Raw genomic sequence first — 16,434 nt, 5'->3', positions numbered from 1 at the left:
CTACTGGTTTCCACATGTTCCTCTTCTTCCTCCAAAGTGAAAGAAAATACAGAGGGAAAGAGAAAAAGATGGAGGACCACTGGTAAGGAAAGAATGTGTCATCCTAAAAAAACTTAGACCAACTTAGATCACTTTGACCACAGCAGGTGGAGGTCAGTGCAGAGGCAGAGGGAGAGAAAACAGAACTGTCAACATGACGATTAGCACAATACCACAGATAACATTCACAGCAGAGTAGAAAGGCAACTAACTGGGCTGTGTGCATCATCCTGGGACAAAGAACACACACTTGTTGTGATATTGCTACAGTTACTAAAAAAGTGCTTACTCACAGCGTTTAAGAAGTTCCTCAGAAACAAAAGTGAAACATCTGACAGACTGTGCTGAGCAGGAGGTTAGCCTTAATCATCATGGAATACATTTCAGACTATTATAAACAGAGAAATATGAGATGCTGTTGCCATTCAGGGATGATCTGTGGGCCTGTCCACCACTTTGATCCAGACTAAAATATCTCAACAACTGGTAGATGGATTAGGATGAAATTTTGTACAGACATTTTATAGTCCCAAGAGGGTTAATCATAACCTCTGATATGCCACCAACAGGTCAAAGTCATCCAGGGAAAATTCTCAAATTTCTCAAACTGTAAGGGCCATTTCAAGGGGTTAATGTGTGTGTGTGGGACACTAAGTTGTCCACTAGGTGTCACTTTGTGTTTTGAGTCACATGCCTACTTAGGTAGGAACCTTTCATCAGGTGACAGGTGTTGCTAGACGGTGGGCGCACAAATAGTTTTTTGACCGCAACGCCGGCACGCCACGCCGAGTGAAGTTTTGTTTGGTGTATTTGTGATTACTGAATTTATGGATTTTGATGGACACTAGTTGTTGGGACTCTTGCATGTAAAACATTGAAGACCAGAACGGTGAGCAATAAATAATCCATAAAAAATAGAAGAAGACGTCGGATGTTTTTTATTTCACAAGACACAACGAAGCGGTGCACGGCTAGCGCGTCAATTATGTTTAGCCCGTATATGCAGCCCCTCAGTGGCTTTAAGTTTTAGGCTTAGCCGCTATATTCAAGTCAAAAAACTGTGCTAAAGGACGCTGGAAGAGCTTCATCACAGCGGCGATATATGTCGGCAGTTGCTGCAGTTTCAGCCGAGTGGACGCTGGAAACGGACATTTATTCGCCGGAGTTCAGCTGCAACATCCAGGCAGTGCTATCGGCTACAGGACGCCACGGATGGCTTTCAGCTTGGCGGTGTACAGCACGTTTCATCCATCGGATCAAGACTCCTTCCACCAGTGTGAGGACACCGGGTGCTGCTCTGCAAACGCCAGCGGAGGACACGTTCACCGGGATCACCATGGCGCCCAGCGTGAGGTATGTGTAGCGCTACAAGTTAAATGGCCATTCTTGTTTGTGTGCACACTTGTCGGGGCGTAAATCCAATGTATTGGTGGTCGAAAATAAATGACAATTGACTTGTTGACTCTGTTGCGATCGAGAGCGTTTGGATAAACTCTAAATTATGGATGTGCGTGAAGCTGCGGACAGGCCCGTTGAGGCTATTGCGCAATCAGCTGATTCAAACATGAACGCGAATGGCTCTGATACGCAAAGGGACAAAGAAAAACGTGTGGTGAAATTAACTGCTAAAGCTTATGCTGAAAAGTTAGACAAGTTGCAAAATGACAGGAAAGCTAAGCTAAATAAAGCTAGTAATCTGAGAAAAAAGATACAAGAGCTTATGCAAAAAGGTGATGAAAAATCAGAGGTGCAATATGCTCTTGATGAGCTTGTCAATTTGTGTGATGAGGCAAAAGGTGTTCGTGGTTATTTGATGGGTTTGTTACCTGATGATGAAAAAGAAAAGCATGACATATGGTTCAAAGCAAAAATGATTGGTATTGATGAATTAATTTCCAATGTGAAAAGGTGGGCAAAGTGTTCTGATCAACATGCACTTAATGATGATGATGATGATGATAATGGTGATGATGACGTAAATCCAGAGGACAGTGTTTCAAATGTTGCAAGCAAACACACAAGCAAAAAAAGTGCATGCAGTGGAAAATCGAGCACTATGTCCTCTGCAAGAGTCAAAGCAGAGGCAGACAGAGCTGCGCTGCTTGCCCGTGTTGCAGCTTTAGAGAAAATGCATGCTTTGGAGGAACAACAGCAACAACTGAAAAGGAAAAGAGAACAACTTGAGTTGGAAGCTCTGCTAGCCGCATCCACGGCTAAATTAGCGGTGTTACAGGTCTCTGATGTTCCAAGTGTTTCAAAAGCATCAAATGCAATGAATTCCTACTTGCAAAGGGAAAAAAGGAAGGAAACAACTGCAAACAAACTAAATCCTTTGGCAAAGGAGTACGAACCTGGAAATCAGAACAAACTGCAGCAAAGTAAGGACTGGACGTTACCGACAACTTACCCAGCACCAACTGTTACACAGCCTCTACTGGCTAGTCAGCAACAAAGGGCTGAATCAAAGCAGCGGTCTGACTTGCAAATGCAGGGTTACCCTCACAACATGCAAGTGGATGCACAGTGTCAATTTCAGCAACCCTCTTTGCGTCGTGTTCAGCCCGTCCAGGAAGGGCAACGTCCCCTGCTCACTGCTCAGCCTGTGGATGATATGCAGTCTCCTGCTTTCAGTACTCAGCCAGTGGATGAAGGGCAACCCTCTACGTTCAATGCCCAGTCTATGGATGAAATGCAGCCTCCTCTTTTCAGTTCTCAGCCAGTGGATGAAAGACAGCCCAGAGATATTTATACCATAATGCAAAGACAAAATGAAATTACAGCAGCTCTTGTCCAACAACAACGTTTAATGGTATTGCCAGCAAGAGACATTCCGATATTCGATGGGGATCCTCTACAGTATATCTCCTTTAAAGGGGCATTCGAGCAAGGAGTGGAGGAAAAAGTTAGCAGTGCTGATTGCTTGTATTACCTGGAACAGTTCACGAGAGGACAGCCAAGGGAGTTGGTGCGTAGTTGCCAACACATGCTACCTGGTCAAGGCTATGATCAAGCAAAAAAGTTGCTGCAGGAACACTTTGGCAATGAATATAAGATTGCTACCGCATATATGGAAAGGGCATTGAGTTGGCCCTCAATAAAACCAGAGGATGTGAATGCTCTACAAGCCTTCTCTCTCTTTCTGCGTTCATGTTGCAATGTAATGGAGAAGCTGCAGTACATGCAAGAGTTGAACATGCCAAGCAACATGAGAGCGGTGATGTCTAAGTTGCCATTTAAGATGAGAGAGCGATGGCGAACTGTTGCACATGACATACTTGAGACATCCAAACGCAGAGCTTTATTCAAGGATTTGGTTGCATTCATTGAAAAACATGTAAGAATTCTATCAGATCCCTTATTTGGCGACATTCGGGATCCATCATCTGGAACAGCCGGTTCAAAGGTTGTCAACAGATTGAAGCCACAGTCAGGAAACAGGATTAAAGGAAACAGCTTTGCCACCACCATTGCTCCTGTGCAGTCAGTTGAGAACTTCAGAGACTCAAGGGCAGTCTCACATGCTCGTGGTGCTACAGTGTCGAAGTGTACTTGTGTGTGTTGTAATCAAGGTCACTCATTGGAAGAATGTCAGCAGTTCAAAAGGAAGAAGCACAGAGACAAAATACGCTTTCTAAAGGAGAAAGAGCTTTGTTTCGGCTGTTTATGTTCAGGTCACAGGAGTCGTGACTGCAGTGAGCGCTTGACCTGCAGGAGTTGTGGTCAAAGCCATCCAAGTGTGCTTCATGTTGACAGGAGAGACGAAGCCAGCACAAATACTGAACGTGCTAAAGAGCCAGTAGCATGCAACATCACAGCATCTCATACAACTTGTGGTCATACAGGGGCTGGAAAAGATCGCTGTCTTCTTTCCATCCTGCCAGTCCAGGTCAAGTCCTTCAAAGGAGACCGGATAGTACAAACATACGCTCTTTTGGATCCTGGCAGTACTGCCACCTTCTGTTCGGAGCATCTCATGCAACGGCTCAATCTGACTGGTAGGCAAACCCACATTCTTCTGCAAACCATGGGTCAGGAAGGAGTTGTGCCAGCCTATGAATGTACAGGCTTGGAAGTGTCTGGTTTGGAGACCAACCTCTTCTATAAGCTTCCAGAAGTCCTCACCCAGAAGAAAATGCCAGTAAGTGCAGACAGCATTGTGACTGAAGGAGATTTGGCAAAATGGCCATACCTATCGAACGTACGAATCCCCAGCATAAAGGCTAATGTGGACCTGCTGATTGGAAGCAATGCACCCAAGATGTTGGAGCCCTGGGAGGTCATTAACAGCCAGGGGGATGGCCCCTATGCTATAAGAACAGCACTTGGATGGGTCATTAATGGACCTTTGCATGGAAAGGGGAGCAGCTGGGAATCAGAGTTTCCTTCAGCAGTTGTCAACAGGATTTCAGTGTCTAGGTTGGAGGAAATGTTGAGCGAGCAATACAATCATGATTTCAACGAGAGAGCTACAGAGGAGAAAGGCCTGTCAAGAGAGGACATCAAGTTCATGGAAATGGTGGAAAATTCTGCAACGCTTGAGGATGGTCACTACAGCCTGAAATTGCCCTTTAAGAAGGACAACGTGGCTCTGCCCAACAACTATTCTGTGGTGAAGCAGAGGGTACTTAGTCTGAAGAGGAAGTTCCTGAGCAATGGGCAGTTTCATGAGGAGTACACCTCGTACCTCAATGAGATGATCAGCAGGGGCTATGCAGAGCAAGTACCCACGCAGCAGCTGGATTGTGGCAGTGGCAGGGTGTGGTACATCCCCCACCACGGTGTATATCATCCGAAGAAGACGACGCTGAGGGTGGTGTTTGACTGTGGTGCGGCGTTCAAGGGAACATCATTAAACCATCAGCTCTTGCAAGGCCCCAACCTCACTAGTACATTGCTTGGAGTCCTCCTTAGATTCAGACAGGAACCCGTGGCAGTCATGGGCGACATCCAGTCAATGTTCCATCAGGTCAAGGTGGCAGAGGAGGACAGAGATTTCCTTCGTTTTTTGTGGTGGCCAGAGGGAGATCTGACCAAGGAAGTGGCAGAGTTTCGCATGACGGTCCATCTGTTCGGTGCTGTGTCCTCGCCGAGTTGTGCAAGCTTCGCTCTCAGGAAAACAGCAGACGACAATCAGTCCAACTTTCCAGCTGAAGTGGTTCAAACTGTCAAAGAGAACTTTTATGTTGACGATTGTCTGAAGAGCATGGGCTCGGAGGAAGAAGCTGCCCTCATGGTCAAAAATCTCACTGCACTCTGTCAGAAGGGAGGATTCACGCTGACCAAGTGGATTGGTAACAGTCGCACCATGCTGCAAACTCTCCCTGAGGAACATAGAGCCAAGGATCTGAAAGAACTGAATCTTGACAGAGACAACCTTCCTGTTGAACGAGCTCTTGGTTTGCAGTGGTGTGTTGAGATTGATTCCTTCAAGTTTAAGATGGAGGTCCCTCAGAAGTCTTGCACCAGACGTGGGATGTTGTCAGTGTCGAGTTCCGTGTATGATCCTCTCGGGTTTCTGGCACCAGTTGTTTTGCCTGCCAAAGTTATGCTTCAGGAGCTTTGCAGAAGAAACTTTGGATGGGATGAGACTGTACCTCAGGACATCTTGCATCAGTGGACAAGATGGATGAAGGACCTGGATGTGTTGTCTGAGTTCAAGGTTGAAAGGTGTGTTAAATCCAGGGGCTTTGGATACCCCATACACGCTCAACTTCATCACTTTTCGGACGCTAATGAAGCAGGATATGGAGCAGTCACTTACCTCAGGATGCAGAATGACAGAGGTGGCGTTCATGTTGCATTCCTGATGGGAAAAGCCAGGGTTACACCTTTAAAGATGATTACCATTCCTCGCTTGGAGCTGACGGCTGCTGTCCTGGCTGTTCGTGTCGACCTGATGCTGAGAACAGAGCTGAGGTTCCAGCTGCAAGACTCAGTCTTTTGGACTGATAGCACTTCAGTGCTGAAGTACATCAAGAACGAGGACAAGCGTTTCCATACTTTTGTGGCAAACAGGGTCACAACCATCCGAGAAGCCACCAAAACATCCCAATGGCGGTATGTCAGCTCCAAGGAAAACCCAGCGGATGATGCATCCAGAGGAGTGAGGGTTGGCGACTTTATTCAGGACAGCAGGTGGATTCATGGTCCAATGTTTTTGTGTAGAGCTGAAGAGGAATGGCCAGCGAGTGTGGTGGAGACTGCGATAGGAGCAGATGACCTGGAGGTCAAGAAGGAAGCCATGGTGAATGCTATTGATGTGGACAGCTCACCTGATGCCACTAGTCGGATATTGGCCTACTTTTCAGATTGGAGGAAGCTGAAGGTAGCAGTTGCGTGGTTCCTGAAGCTGAGAAAGACTCTTTTGGAGATGAGTCACTGGAGGCGTGAGACAGAGGCCTCTGATGTCAGCACACCAAGGCTAGACAATGTCATGCGGCAGGAGAAGCAGTGTCCAAGAGGACAAGGTTTGTTAACAGAGGATCTTTTGGAGGCTGAGCTTGCCATCATTCGATACTGTCAGCATCAAAAGTTTGAAGAGGAGATTTCTGTATTGTCATCAGGGAAAACTACAGTGAGCAGGCAAAGTACCTTCTACAGGTTGGATCCGTATTTGGATAATAGGCTCTTGAGAGTTGGTGGACGGTTGACAAAAGGCTCCTTGCCAGAGGAAATTAAACATCCGCTCATCCTCTCAAAGGATCAACATGTAGCCACTCTCATTCTCAAGCACATTCACCAACAGCTTGGCCATAGTGGTCGCAACCACACGCTGTCCACGCTGAGGAGGAAGTACTGGGTGACAAGTGCCAACGCAGCCGTGAGGAGAATGATAGCTGAATGTAGCTTTTGTAAGAGATACAATGGCAGAATGGTGGAGCAAAAGATGGCAGATTTGCCAAAGGAGAGGATTCTTCCTGATCATCCACCGTTCACTAATGTGGGAATCGACTACTTTGGACCGATTGAGGTGAGGAAAGGACGAGGCACAGTCAAGCGTTATGGAGTAATATTCACCTGTCTGGCAAGCAGAGCAGTCCATTTGGAAGTGGCTAATTCTCTGGACACAGACGCATGCATCAACGCTCTGCGTCGTTTCATCTCCAGGAGAGGTCAAGTGGCTCACATTCAATCCGATAATGCAACCAACTTCATTGGAGCAGAGAGGGAGCTCAGGGAGGCTTTGGCAGCTCTGAATCATACACGGATTCAAGGAGTGCTGCAGCAAAGGGGAGTTAAGTGGTGTTTCAATCCTCCAGCAGGCTCACATCATGGTGGCGTTTGGGAGCGTGTAATCCGCATGGTGAGAAGGATTCTCAGTTCGGTTCTTCGACAGCAGATTTTGGATGATGACGGGCTTCATACTGTCATGTGTGAAGCTGAGGCCATTTTAAATGATCGGCCTATCACTAAGCTGTCGGATGATCCAAATGATCTCGAGCCGCTCACTCCCAACCATATCCTCCTCATGAAAGGAAAACCATCATTGCCACCTGGATTGTTTCAACCACATGACCTGTATGTAAAGCGAAGATGGAAGCAGGTTCAGTACATCTCTGATCTCTTCTGGAAACGTTGGATACGAGAATATCTACCTTTGCTGCAGGAAAGGCAAAAATGGAACCAAAAGAGGAGAAATCTGAGATCTGGAGATATTGTCGTCATAATGGATCCCACTGCCCCAAGAGGCTCCTGGCCACTCGGAAGAGTCTTGGAGGCTTTCCATGATAAAAAAGGATTTGTGCGCTCGGTGCGTCTGCAGACGAAGTCTAGTGTCATTGAAAGGCCTGTGACTAAACTTTGCCTGTTACATGAGAATGAAGGTTAGCAGGTCATTCGAAGTATTCTGTGTATTTGGAATATGTGACTAAGAATGTGGTAAATCATGTTCATCATTGTATCATTTTGGTTATGGCTCCTTACTTTGTAAATATTGGAATTGTTATGCCTGTAAGTCATTACAATTAGGGGCCGGTGTGTAAGGGCCATTTCAAGGGGTTAATGTGTGTGTGTGGGACACTAAGTTGTCCACTAGGTGTCACTTTGTGTTTTGAGTCACANTTATTGTTATTTATCGCCGTCTCTTGTATTTTTGTACTTATTTGCATGCCTAGTTATTTAAGTTTTTTAAGTTTAATTTTGAAATCTTTAATCTGACTCTTTCTCCTTGACTGCTGTAACACTGGAATTTCTCAATTATGGGATCAATAAAGGTGTATCTTATCTTATCTCTTATCTTGAGTACCATAACTGTGGAAACTCTACATGGCAAAAGAAAAAGAGCCCTGTTGCTAGGCTCTGAGGACAACAGAGAGCAACCTCTGAGACAGCGGGGCTCACAGTAATAAAATAAGGTCAAACTTTATTTATCCCCAGAGAAACTGCTAAAAGGCAAATGACAAAATGATCTACTTCCAAAAATATAAAAAATACATAATCCTCTACCTCTTCTGATCCCCTCTCCTCCATAGGAATTTTATACAGTCCTTTAGAAATCATAAGAATCTCAATAAGAACAAGCACTGTGTCGTTAACTAACCTGAACCAGTTAGTGAGGGTCATCATGACATAAAGCGAGGCCAAGAAAAAGACAAAATGGAAGAAGAAGTAGCTGTAGGCCACTCTCTGCGTCTCGTTGTGAATGACCTTCTGACAGCCTTTGTTCTCGTCATCCATCACAAACTCATCCTCACCTGAAAAGGACAAATTTATAAACAAAGCTGAGGCCTGCTTTCAAATTCAAACAGCACTGATTTTATAGTGGTTCAGTTTGGTCAATCTGCACACTGTGTTACCTTGAGTGTCATTTTCATTTTCCAGTTCATTTGTTCACAATTTAATTTAGTTTCTGGTTATAAGTAAGGAGCGGATTATTACTTGGCTGTTTAATTGAGTTGTTAAATGTATATTGGTGTTTTATTTTTTGAAACATAATGACACCACATCCTGTTAGGTCATTTCCTGTTCAGTTACTTCCTGTTTACCTAGTCCCGCCAATGAGAAACGTGCTTCATGCTCCTAGAGCAATCCATTGCAGTCCTCTGATACATATCATAGAGGCAATGGTGTAAGTTGATTTTTATGATTTTAGAAATGTTAAGAAGTATGCTATTTGCAAAAAATTAAAATTGAGAAGTTAGTTAAAAACATGTTTATTTACATTTATGTACAATGCAATGTTAAGTTAAAAAAAAAAGGATACTTAATACTTTTGTATTGTTTTTATTTACAGTTTTCAACAGTTGTCACTGAAGAACAGTAACAGTAAATGGTCAAACTTATTTCAGACTCTTTATTGGCATTGGTTTACCTTGGTGTTTAGTCAAAGTTTCCATACACCCTGCATGAGAACACTACACACACACTGCAATGATCAAAGCCAAATGTGGACTTTCACTTAAGTCACAAACCTACAATTTTATCTGTCCATACACACCAGATCTGATGCTGACTTTAAAAACACAATATTTAAAGTACATTTATATGTCCGTCCGTCTTTTATTACACATTATGTTTGTAGGTGTCAGTTTCTTTTATAATATTTTTTGGAATATACAGTACACATCACATTTATGAAAAAGAATGTGCTACTCCCAAACTCAAACTATCTGATGTCCACTAGATGCTGGCTCAAAGAAATCTCTGTGACCAAAAGCCTTTATTTTTTTCTAACCATGTGCAGCAACTAATTTCCGTTTTTGTAATGCATCTTGGTTATTTTAAAAAAAATAGATAAAATGTTGTGTCATTAAAGGTAGCCTTGGTAAATGGACTTCCAACCACTCAAATTGCTTTACACTACATGTGACATTCATGAACACTCTGACATGCAGAGCGGAGGAGCCAAGAATCGAACCACCGATCTTCTGTTTATGGGACAACCTGCTCTCCTCCTCCTCCTCTGCCAGTTTAAACAAACGAATGTGGAATTTACTTTAAGTGTTTCTTACTAAAATACAGTGTACATATCCTTAATGTGTATATATTTAAAATCATGAATTGTTTACATGCATCTTTGCCAGCTAGCAGTTTTGCCAGCTGCAAATGTTGTCCGAGTGTTTATTTTTATTTTTTAGGACCTAATCACTGCAAACAGTGGCCTTTAGGCACCTACAGAAAGTTACATCACAGTCAGTAGGTACATGTCTTTTCCAGTTAAAGAGTAAACCTTTAAGAATTTTTTGATGTCTATGTTCCTTCTGCTCTTGTTTGTTTGAACTGCAGACTGATTAGATTCAGCATCACTCTTTGCGAAGCAGGTAAGATACCGGAAAATAAAATGGAAATTAAAACAGACTTAAAATTTCCTTATGCTTTGTGTAACCAACTACCAGCTGAATGCAGAGCTTTGCTGATCCTGGACCTCCTGCTTATCTTCCTTCTATCTTAATATTAGAGAATGTGTGGTTTATGGATGTAAAAACACAATACAAGGCATATTGAAGTGTGATGTCAACTGCATTAGTACAGACCTTCCTCTTCCTCAGGGCAGCAGAAGCAGCAGGTGGCTTTCTGGAACTCGTAACGGTAAACTTTGATCATCCAAAACGGACCAAACACCTCTGCCAGGTAGGAAGCTTCATTACTGAGGGGAAAATGAGATTAGAAAACACAAATAATTCCTCCTTTCAGACATGTAAAAGTACAAGTATTTTTGTCATTGCACCAATTCATGAAAGTGATGTTTCTGTAATATATGTTTAAAGTGCACTGTTATGCTGTAATGACATTTTATTCAGTACAGTACTCGTTTACATGAACATTGTGTTGAAAGAGAAAGAGTCTAGTCACCATGCAAAGAGGACGCAGCAGTACATGATGGCAGCTCCAATTATGGCTACAGCATTGCCTTCTTTCTGGATGCCATCTTGTCCCACACTGGGGTAACAGACGGTCATGTTCATGCCCTGATACACCACTGACATGGAGAACACCACAGCACATTACTTTCCATCACAGTATCATTTTGGTTCATCTCTATCAGTCCATGGAAAACATTTAGTGGCTTTTAGTGTTGCATTCCAAAGTTAAACCAGCAGAACAGATACACAGTCCATATTACTGTGGAACAGATCAGTATGATAATACAAATTATACTGACTCTGGAAAAGCTGCAGATTGAATAAGATAGCATGTCACTCTTTACCAAGAAAGAAAACAAGAGCACGAAAACAAGTTCAAAGTGGAGACAGAGCAAATGTGCAGATGAAAGTGATCCACAAAAATATGGACTGAATTGATGCGCACATTATTTTCATGTTAAATTTTTTTATTGTATGTTGAAAAAAAAGCTCAGTTAAAGATAAATCTGAGGACAAATATGTTTGGGACAATTTAAAATCAAATACTACAGTTTGATATAAAATGTGACAAAATTTCAAATCCAGTTTTTTTTCTAATTGAAGCTTTAAAGTCCAGTGTGTAGGATTTAGGGGGATATATTGGCAGAAATTCAATATATAATGAGTATGTTTTCTTTAGTGTAAAAACACTTGAAAATAAGAATCATTGTGTTTTCTTTACCTTGGAATTTATATCTACATAGGGAGCTTGTCCTAGCCCAGAACAGAAAAACACTGGCTCTAGATAGGGACATTCATGTTTTCGCGTCAGCCTTTATTATCACTAGATCAGTTTGTTTTGAAGAGGAAGCGACCTCTGCAGATAATTCAGCTTTCAGTAAAAACCTCCTGAACATTTGGATCTTAAGTTATCTTAGAAAAAAGGTGAATATAGATAAGCAGGTGCTAAACTAGTGGCTCAGCTCCAACATGCCAAACAGCACCAAAGAAATGTGAAACTGTTTTATTCAGTGTTTAATCACCTGGTCAGTTTGTTTTGGAGAGGAAGAGACCTCTGCGGATAATTCAGCTCCAGGTAAAAACCTCCCGAATGTCTGGATCTTTCAATATCAGAGAAAAAAGGCAAGCCCAGATTAGCAGATGCTAGACTAGCAGCTTGTCTCTGACACAAAAAACAGTGTCGGAGAAACATTGATTTGTAATGTGAGACTGCTTTATTCAATGTTTTTACCAGTTCAAATCACTGGGTTGTTTGTTTTGGAGAATATGAGAAAATTCGGCTCACAGTAACAACCTCCTACACCTCATGGAAATAAGTTGAGCATACATTAAGTTAGCAGAGAAAATAGGTGAGCACACATTTGCAGGTGCTGGGCAAGTGGGCCACCTGCGATATGCAAAGCAGCATCGGAGAAACACTGATTGGCAAAGTGTAACTGTTTTATTTACTGTTTCTACCGGTTTTAATCACCAGGTCCATTTGTTTTGGAGAGGAATAGAGATCTCTGCAGATGATTCAGCTCATGGTGAAAACCTCTTGAGCATCTGGATCTTAAACTATCAGAGAAAATAGGTGAGTACAGATTAGCACTTGTTAAACAAGTCAAACATGCCAAACACCATTAGAGAAATGCAGAATTTTTAAATACGAAACTGCTTTACTCAGTGTTTTTATCTGTTTTGATCACTTGGTCCATTTGTTCTGGAGAGGAAGAGACATCTGTGGATAATTTGTCTCCTAGTACAAAACCTGAACAATAAACACTGAAGGAATTCTAACTGGGAGAAGTGTCAGCTGGTTACAATCTGCAGTCTTCACCACAAGATGCCACTAAATCCCCCTAATCTAACACACTCGACCTTTAAAGCTTTGAGGTTCTTAAACTAAGAATGAAAGATAAGTGTAATTATATTCGATTCATTCGTTGGAGCTCATGGTCAGTATCTTAACCTCTAAGTTACAGCGCCCCCCAGAATACAACATTTATATTGTGAAATCTAAATTTAAGTCTCCTCTAGCAATAATCTTATTTACTGGACCCACATCAGGAACCAAATGCGCAGCTGGTTTTATACATTTCATTCTTTTAATTTGTGTTTTGCTTTTTTTCATAACCAGCAGCACCACAGAGAAAAGGTGCCACGAGTGTCACTTTCCTTATTTCCATGTTCTTTCTCCTATGTTTCATTTCCTGGGAAATTCCTTTCTTGCAAAACGTTGGTTTCAGCTGCACTTTCTCCCTATAGACTCACCCTCTGGACACTTTCTGTGATGAACACAGAGAACTCACAAGTATGTACTGTATGCTATGAACACAGAGAACTCACAAGTATGTACTGTATGCTCACACATGTGCATGCATGTGCACAAGCTGTAACTCCCCCCCTCCCCCCGACACACACACACAAAAACATGCATTCACACAGATATCCAGCCACACCTCCAAAGGGTTATTTCAGCTGGCTGTGGATTCCTGAAAGGTTTTGTGTTTGTGTGTTGTGGGGGCAAAGGAACCTGAACTCGGTGAAAACACAGGCCAATTACAGGACTTGGAGTGTATAATACACACACACACACACACACACACAGAACATGCCCTGCACTTTGAGTTGTCTTTGCACTGCAAACTAATTTCTTTCTCTCAGAAACATGAGGATTACTGTGTGTGTGTCATGGTGAGGTCATAGAGGAGAATAAGTCTTCTGGGGACAGACTAGGCAAACAAGGACCAAAGAAGACAGTAATGAGGATAGATATGTGTCCAGCGTGTGCAGGCGCACATACAGACAGGTAAAGAACCCTGAATTAAAGCAGCATAGCAACAGTAGATAAATGTTAAATATTACAGAGCAGAAGAGTGTGCTTACTTGTGTTTAGTTAGTGTGTGTATGTGCGTGCGTGTGTGCGTGCGTGCGTGCGTGCGTGCGTGCGTGCGTGTGTGTGTGTGTGTGTGTGGTTCACGGTCTGCGGTGGTGAAAAAGTGATTTTATAACAGACTCTGAGTGCATATTTTCTCAACAAGTTGCTACAATGTCCTGTGCTGCTCCGGGACTCAAACATGCACCTACTGCACACACTTGTACAGTACACCTCTGTGGAGAGCAGCATGTTATATAACGTTCAAGATTTTTGTCATATAGAACACTGTTAATTTATCATAATGATCTGTTCTGTACGACATCTATTGCATGTCTGTCCGTCCTGGAAGAGGGATCCCTCCTCAGTTGCTCTTCCTGAGGTTTCTACCATATTTTTCCCCCGTTAAAGGGTTTTTTTGGGGGAGTTTTTCCTTATCCGCTGTGAGGGTCCTAAGGACAGAGGGATGTTGTATGCTGTAAAGCCCTGTGAGGCAAATTGTTATTTGTGATATTGGGCTTTATAAATAAAGTTGATTGATTGATTGATTGATTGATTGACTTAATAGCCCCAGAATGGGCCATTAAAGGAATCCTCCAGCAAAATATGATTTGACCACAGAACACTCACCACCTGTAAACTTATAAGGTGGCTCAGCAGTAACAGCAACTTTAGTAACTTGGATTCACAGCATTTCTTATGCATTCCTATCGGTTATATAGTTTGTTGCTGGTTTAAGTCACTTTCAGTGTAAAGGAATTAGTGGCAATTAGTGTGGTTTGCAAACCACACCTGAGGCAGAATCCACATGTTGCATATACAAGGTTTTGCTTAGTATACTTGATGGAATACAGCTTAATCAGGGGTGTCAAATGTACAGCCCGCAGGCCAGAACCGGCTCGCCAAAGGGTCAAATCTTTGAAAAGTGTGAAAATTATAGAGGTCATGAATTCCTTCTTTTTTCAATAAAATGCACTGCTATTTCTTTATTTGTCCACTAGGGGTCGAACTTTCCTAATAAAAGTACTAAGCCCTAAACTGGATACCTGTTGTGGATCTGTGAGTCACATGACAACACAGTCAAGTGTTGACATTACATGCAGGAGCCTCCGGTGGAAAATGTCTTGTGGACATAGAATGTCAGATTTTCCAAGAAAAATGGACCAGTCCGAATATATTTACAGAGGTAAATGGGAAGCCAGTGTGCTTGGTGTGTTCGTAGCACCTTTCAGTGCTAAAGGAATATAATATTTGATGACACTATCAGACTAATCATAGCAAAAAATACAAGAACTTGCGAGGACAACTGAGAACAGAGAAGATAAATGAACTGCTGGCAGGTTTTGAGGAAACAGCAGTCTGTATTTAGTTGTCGCAGAGAGATCAGTGATGCAGCTGTAAAAGCTAGCTAACTTATTGCTAATGACATAGCATCGGCATCAAAGCCGTAATCTGAGGGAGAGTTTGTGAAGACATGCATGCTGAAGGCGGCAGAAATCGTATGCCCCGATAAACACCAGGCTTTTGCCAACATCAGTCTGACAAGAAAATCAGTGGCATAAAGGATTTCGGATCTTGCGGGAGATTTGGACAGTCAAATTAAGGACAAAGGTATGTCATTTGTTGCATTCTCTGTTGCAATTGACAAGAGCATGGAAGTTACTGATGTTGCTCAACTGGCCATATTCATTCGTGGTGTTGATGAGAGCTTGACTGTCACCGAGGAGTTCTTTGAGTTAGTGTCGATGACAGACACCACAACAGCGAATTACATTTTTAACTCTTTTGTTGTAGCACTGGACAGGGTCTGGATGGACTGGCCCTGCGCTGTCAGCCTGGCTACGGATGGTGCGCCATCAATGATAAGTAAAAAAGCAGGTGTGACAAAATTCAGAAAACAAGTACAGGCCGCAAATGGAGGGCACAGTTTATGGACTTTTTACTGTATTTTGCACTAGGAAGCATTGTTTTGCAAGTCGTTAAGAATGGATCACGTCATGGAAGTGGTTGTCTGATCTGTTAATTTCCATCAAGCCAGAGGTCTGAACCTTTGTCAGTTTGACAGCCTTCTTCCTGATAAACACATTACCCATGGCCTGCCGTACCACAGCGAAGCATGATGGTTAAGCCGAGGAGCCGTGCTGATGCATTTCTTTGATTTACGAGAGGAAATTGGACAATGGAGCAAAAAGGCAAACCAGTGCCTTAACGAAGTTGTCATACTGTATTATGACAGCATATGTGATTTTCAGTTGAAGCTGGCTTTGTGGGAGGTTTAGCTGTCAAATGTTGACCCTGCTCATCAAGATTGCAGGACTGCTACAGGAGTTTCAGCAGCAGTTTTCTGATCTGCCCATGGACATCCAACTTGAGGTACTTGACTTGCAGTGTGATTCAGATTTGAAGAACAGATAGCCCTGGCTGCAAAGGTTTTGTGCATGTTTGGTATCACTTACCTGTGTGAACAACTTTTCTCTGTGATGAGCATCAATAAAACAAAACTGCATTCCAGGCTCACACACAAGCACTTAAATTACATTCTGAAAGTGGTAACAGCTCACAATTTGACAACATATATTGATGCACTTGTGAAGACTAAGGGATGCCAGATCTCAGGAGCAAGTTCAACAGTGAGTAACCTGCTTCATTTAAAATGCTGCTTCAGAGGCTTTTCCAGCCTGAACAAAATACAGTGGAAACTTATTGTTGTCATATTTAAATATATTTAACACTGTG

General features: G+C 42.7%; 1 protein-coding gene across 1 annotated transcript; it reads right to left on the bottom strand.

The window, feature by feature from the left end:
* Nucleotides 1-8,386: 8,386 nt before the first annotated feature.
* On the bottom strand, nucleotides 8,387-10,953 carry LOC126387566 (serine incorporator 4-like). The gene is made up of 3 exons (XM_050040089.1): nucleotides 10,831-10,953; nucleotides 10,512-10,624; nucleotides 8,387-8,732 (listed from the first exon to the last, which is right to left on the bottom strand). The coding sequence occupies exons 1-3, from the start codon at nucleotides 10,941-10,943 to the stop codon at nucleotides 8,395-8,397; spliced, it is 564 nt and encodes a 187-aa protein (XP_049896046.1). The 5' UTR covers nucleotides 10,944-10,953; the 3' UTR covers nucleotides 8,387-8,394.
* Between the last annotated feature and the right edge of the window lie 5,481 nt (nucleotides 10,954-16,434).

This window comes from Epinephelus moara, unplaced genomic scaffold, assembly GCF_006386435.1.
Source record: "Epinephelus moara isolate mb unplaced genomic scaffold, YSFRI_EMoa_1.0 scaffold878, whole genome shotgun sequence".
Classification (NCBI taxonomy): domain Eukaryota; kingdom Metazoa; phylum Chordata; class Actinopteri; order Perciformes; family Serranidae; genus Epinephelus; species Epinephelus moara.
This window is presented reverse-complemented; position numbering and strand designations above follow the sequence as displayed.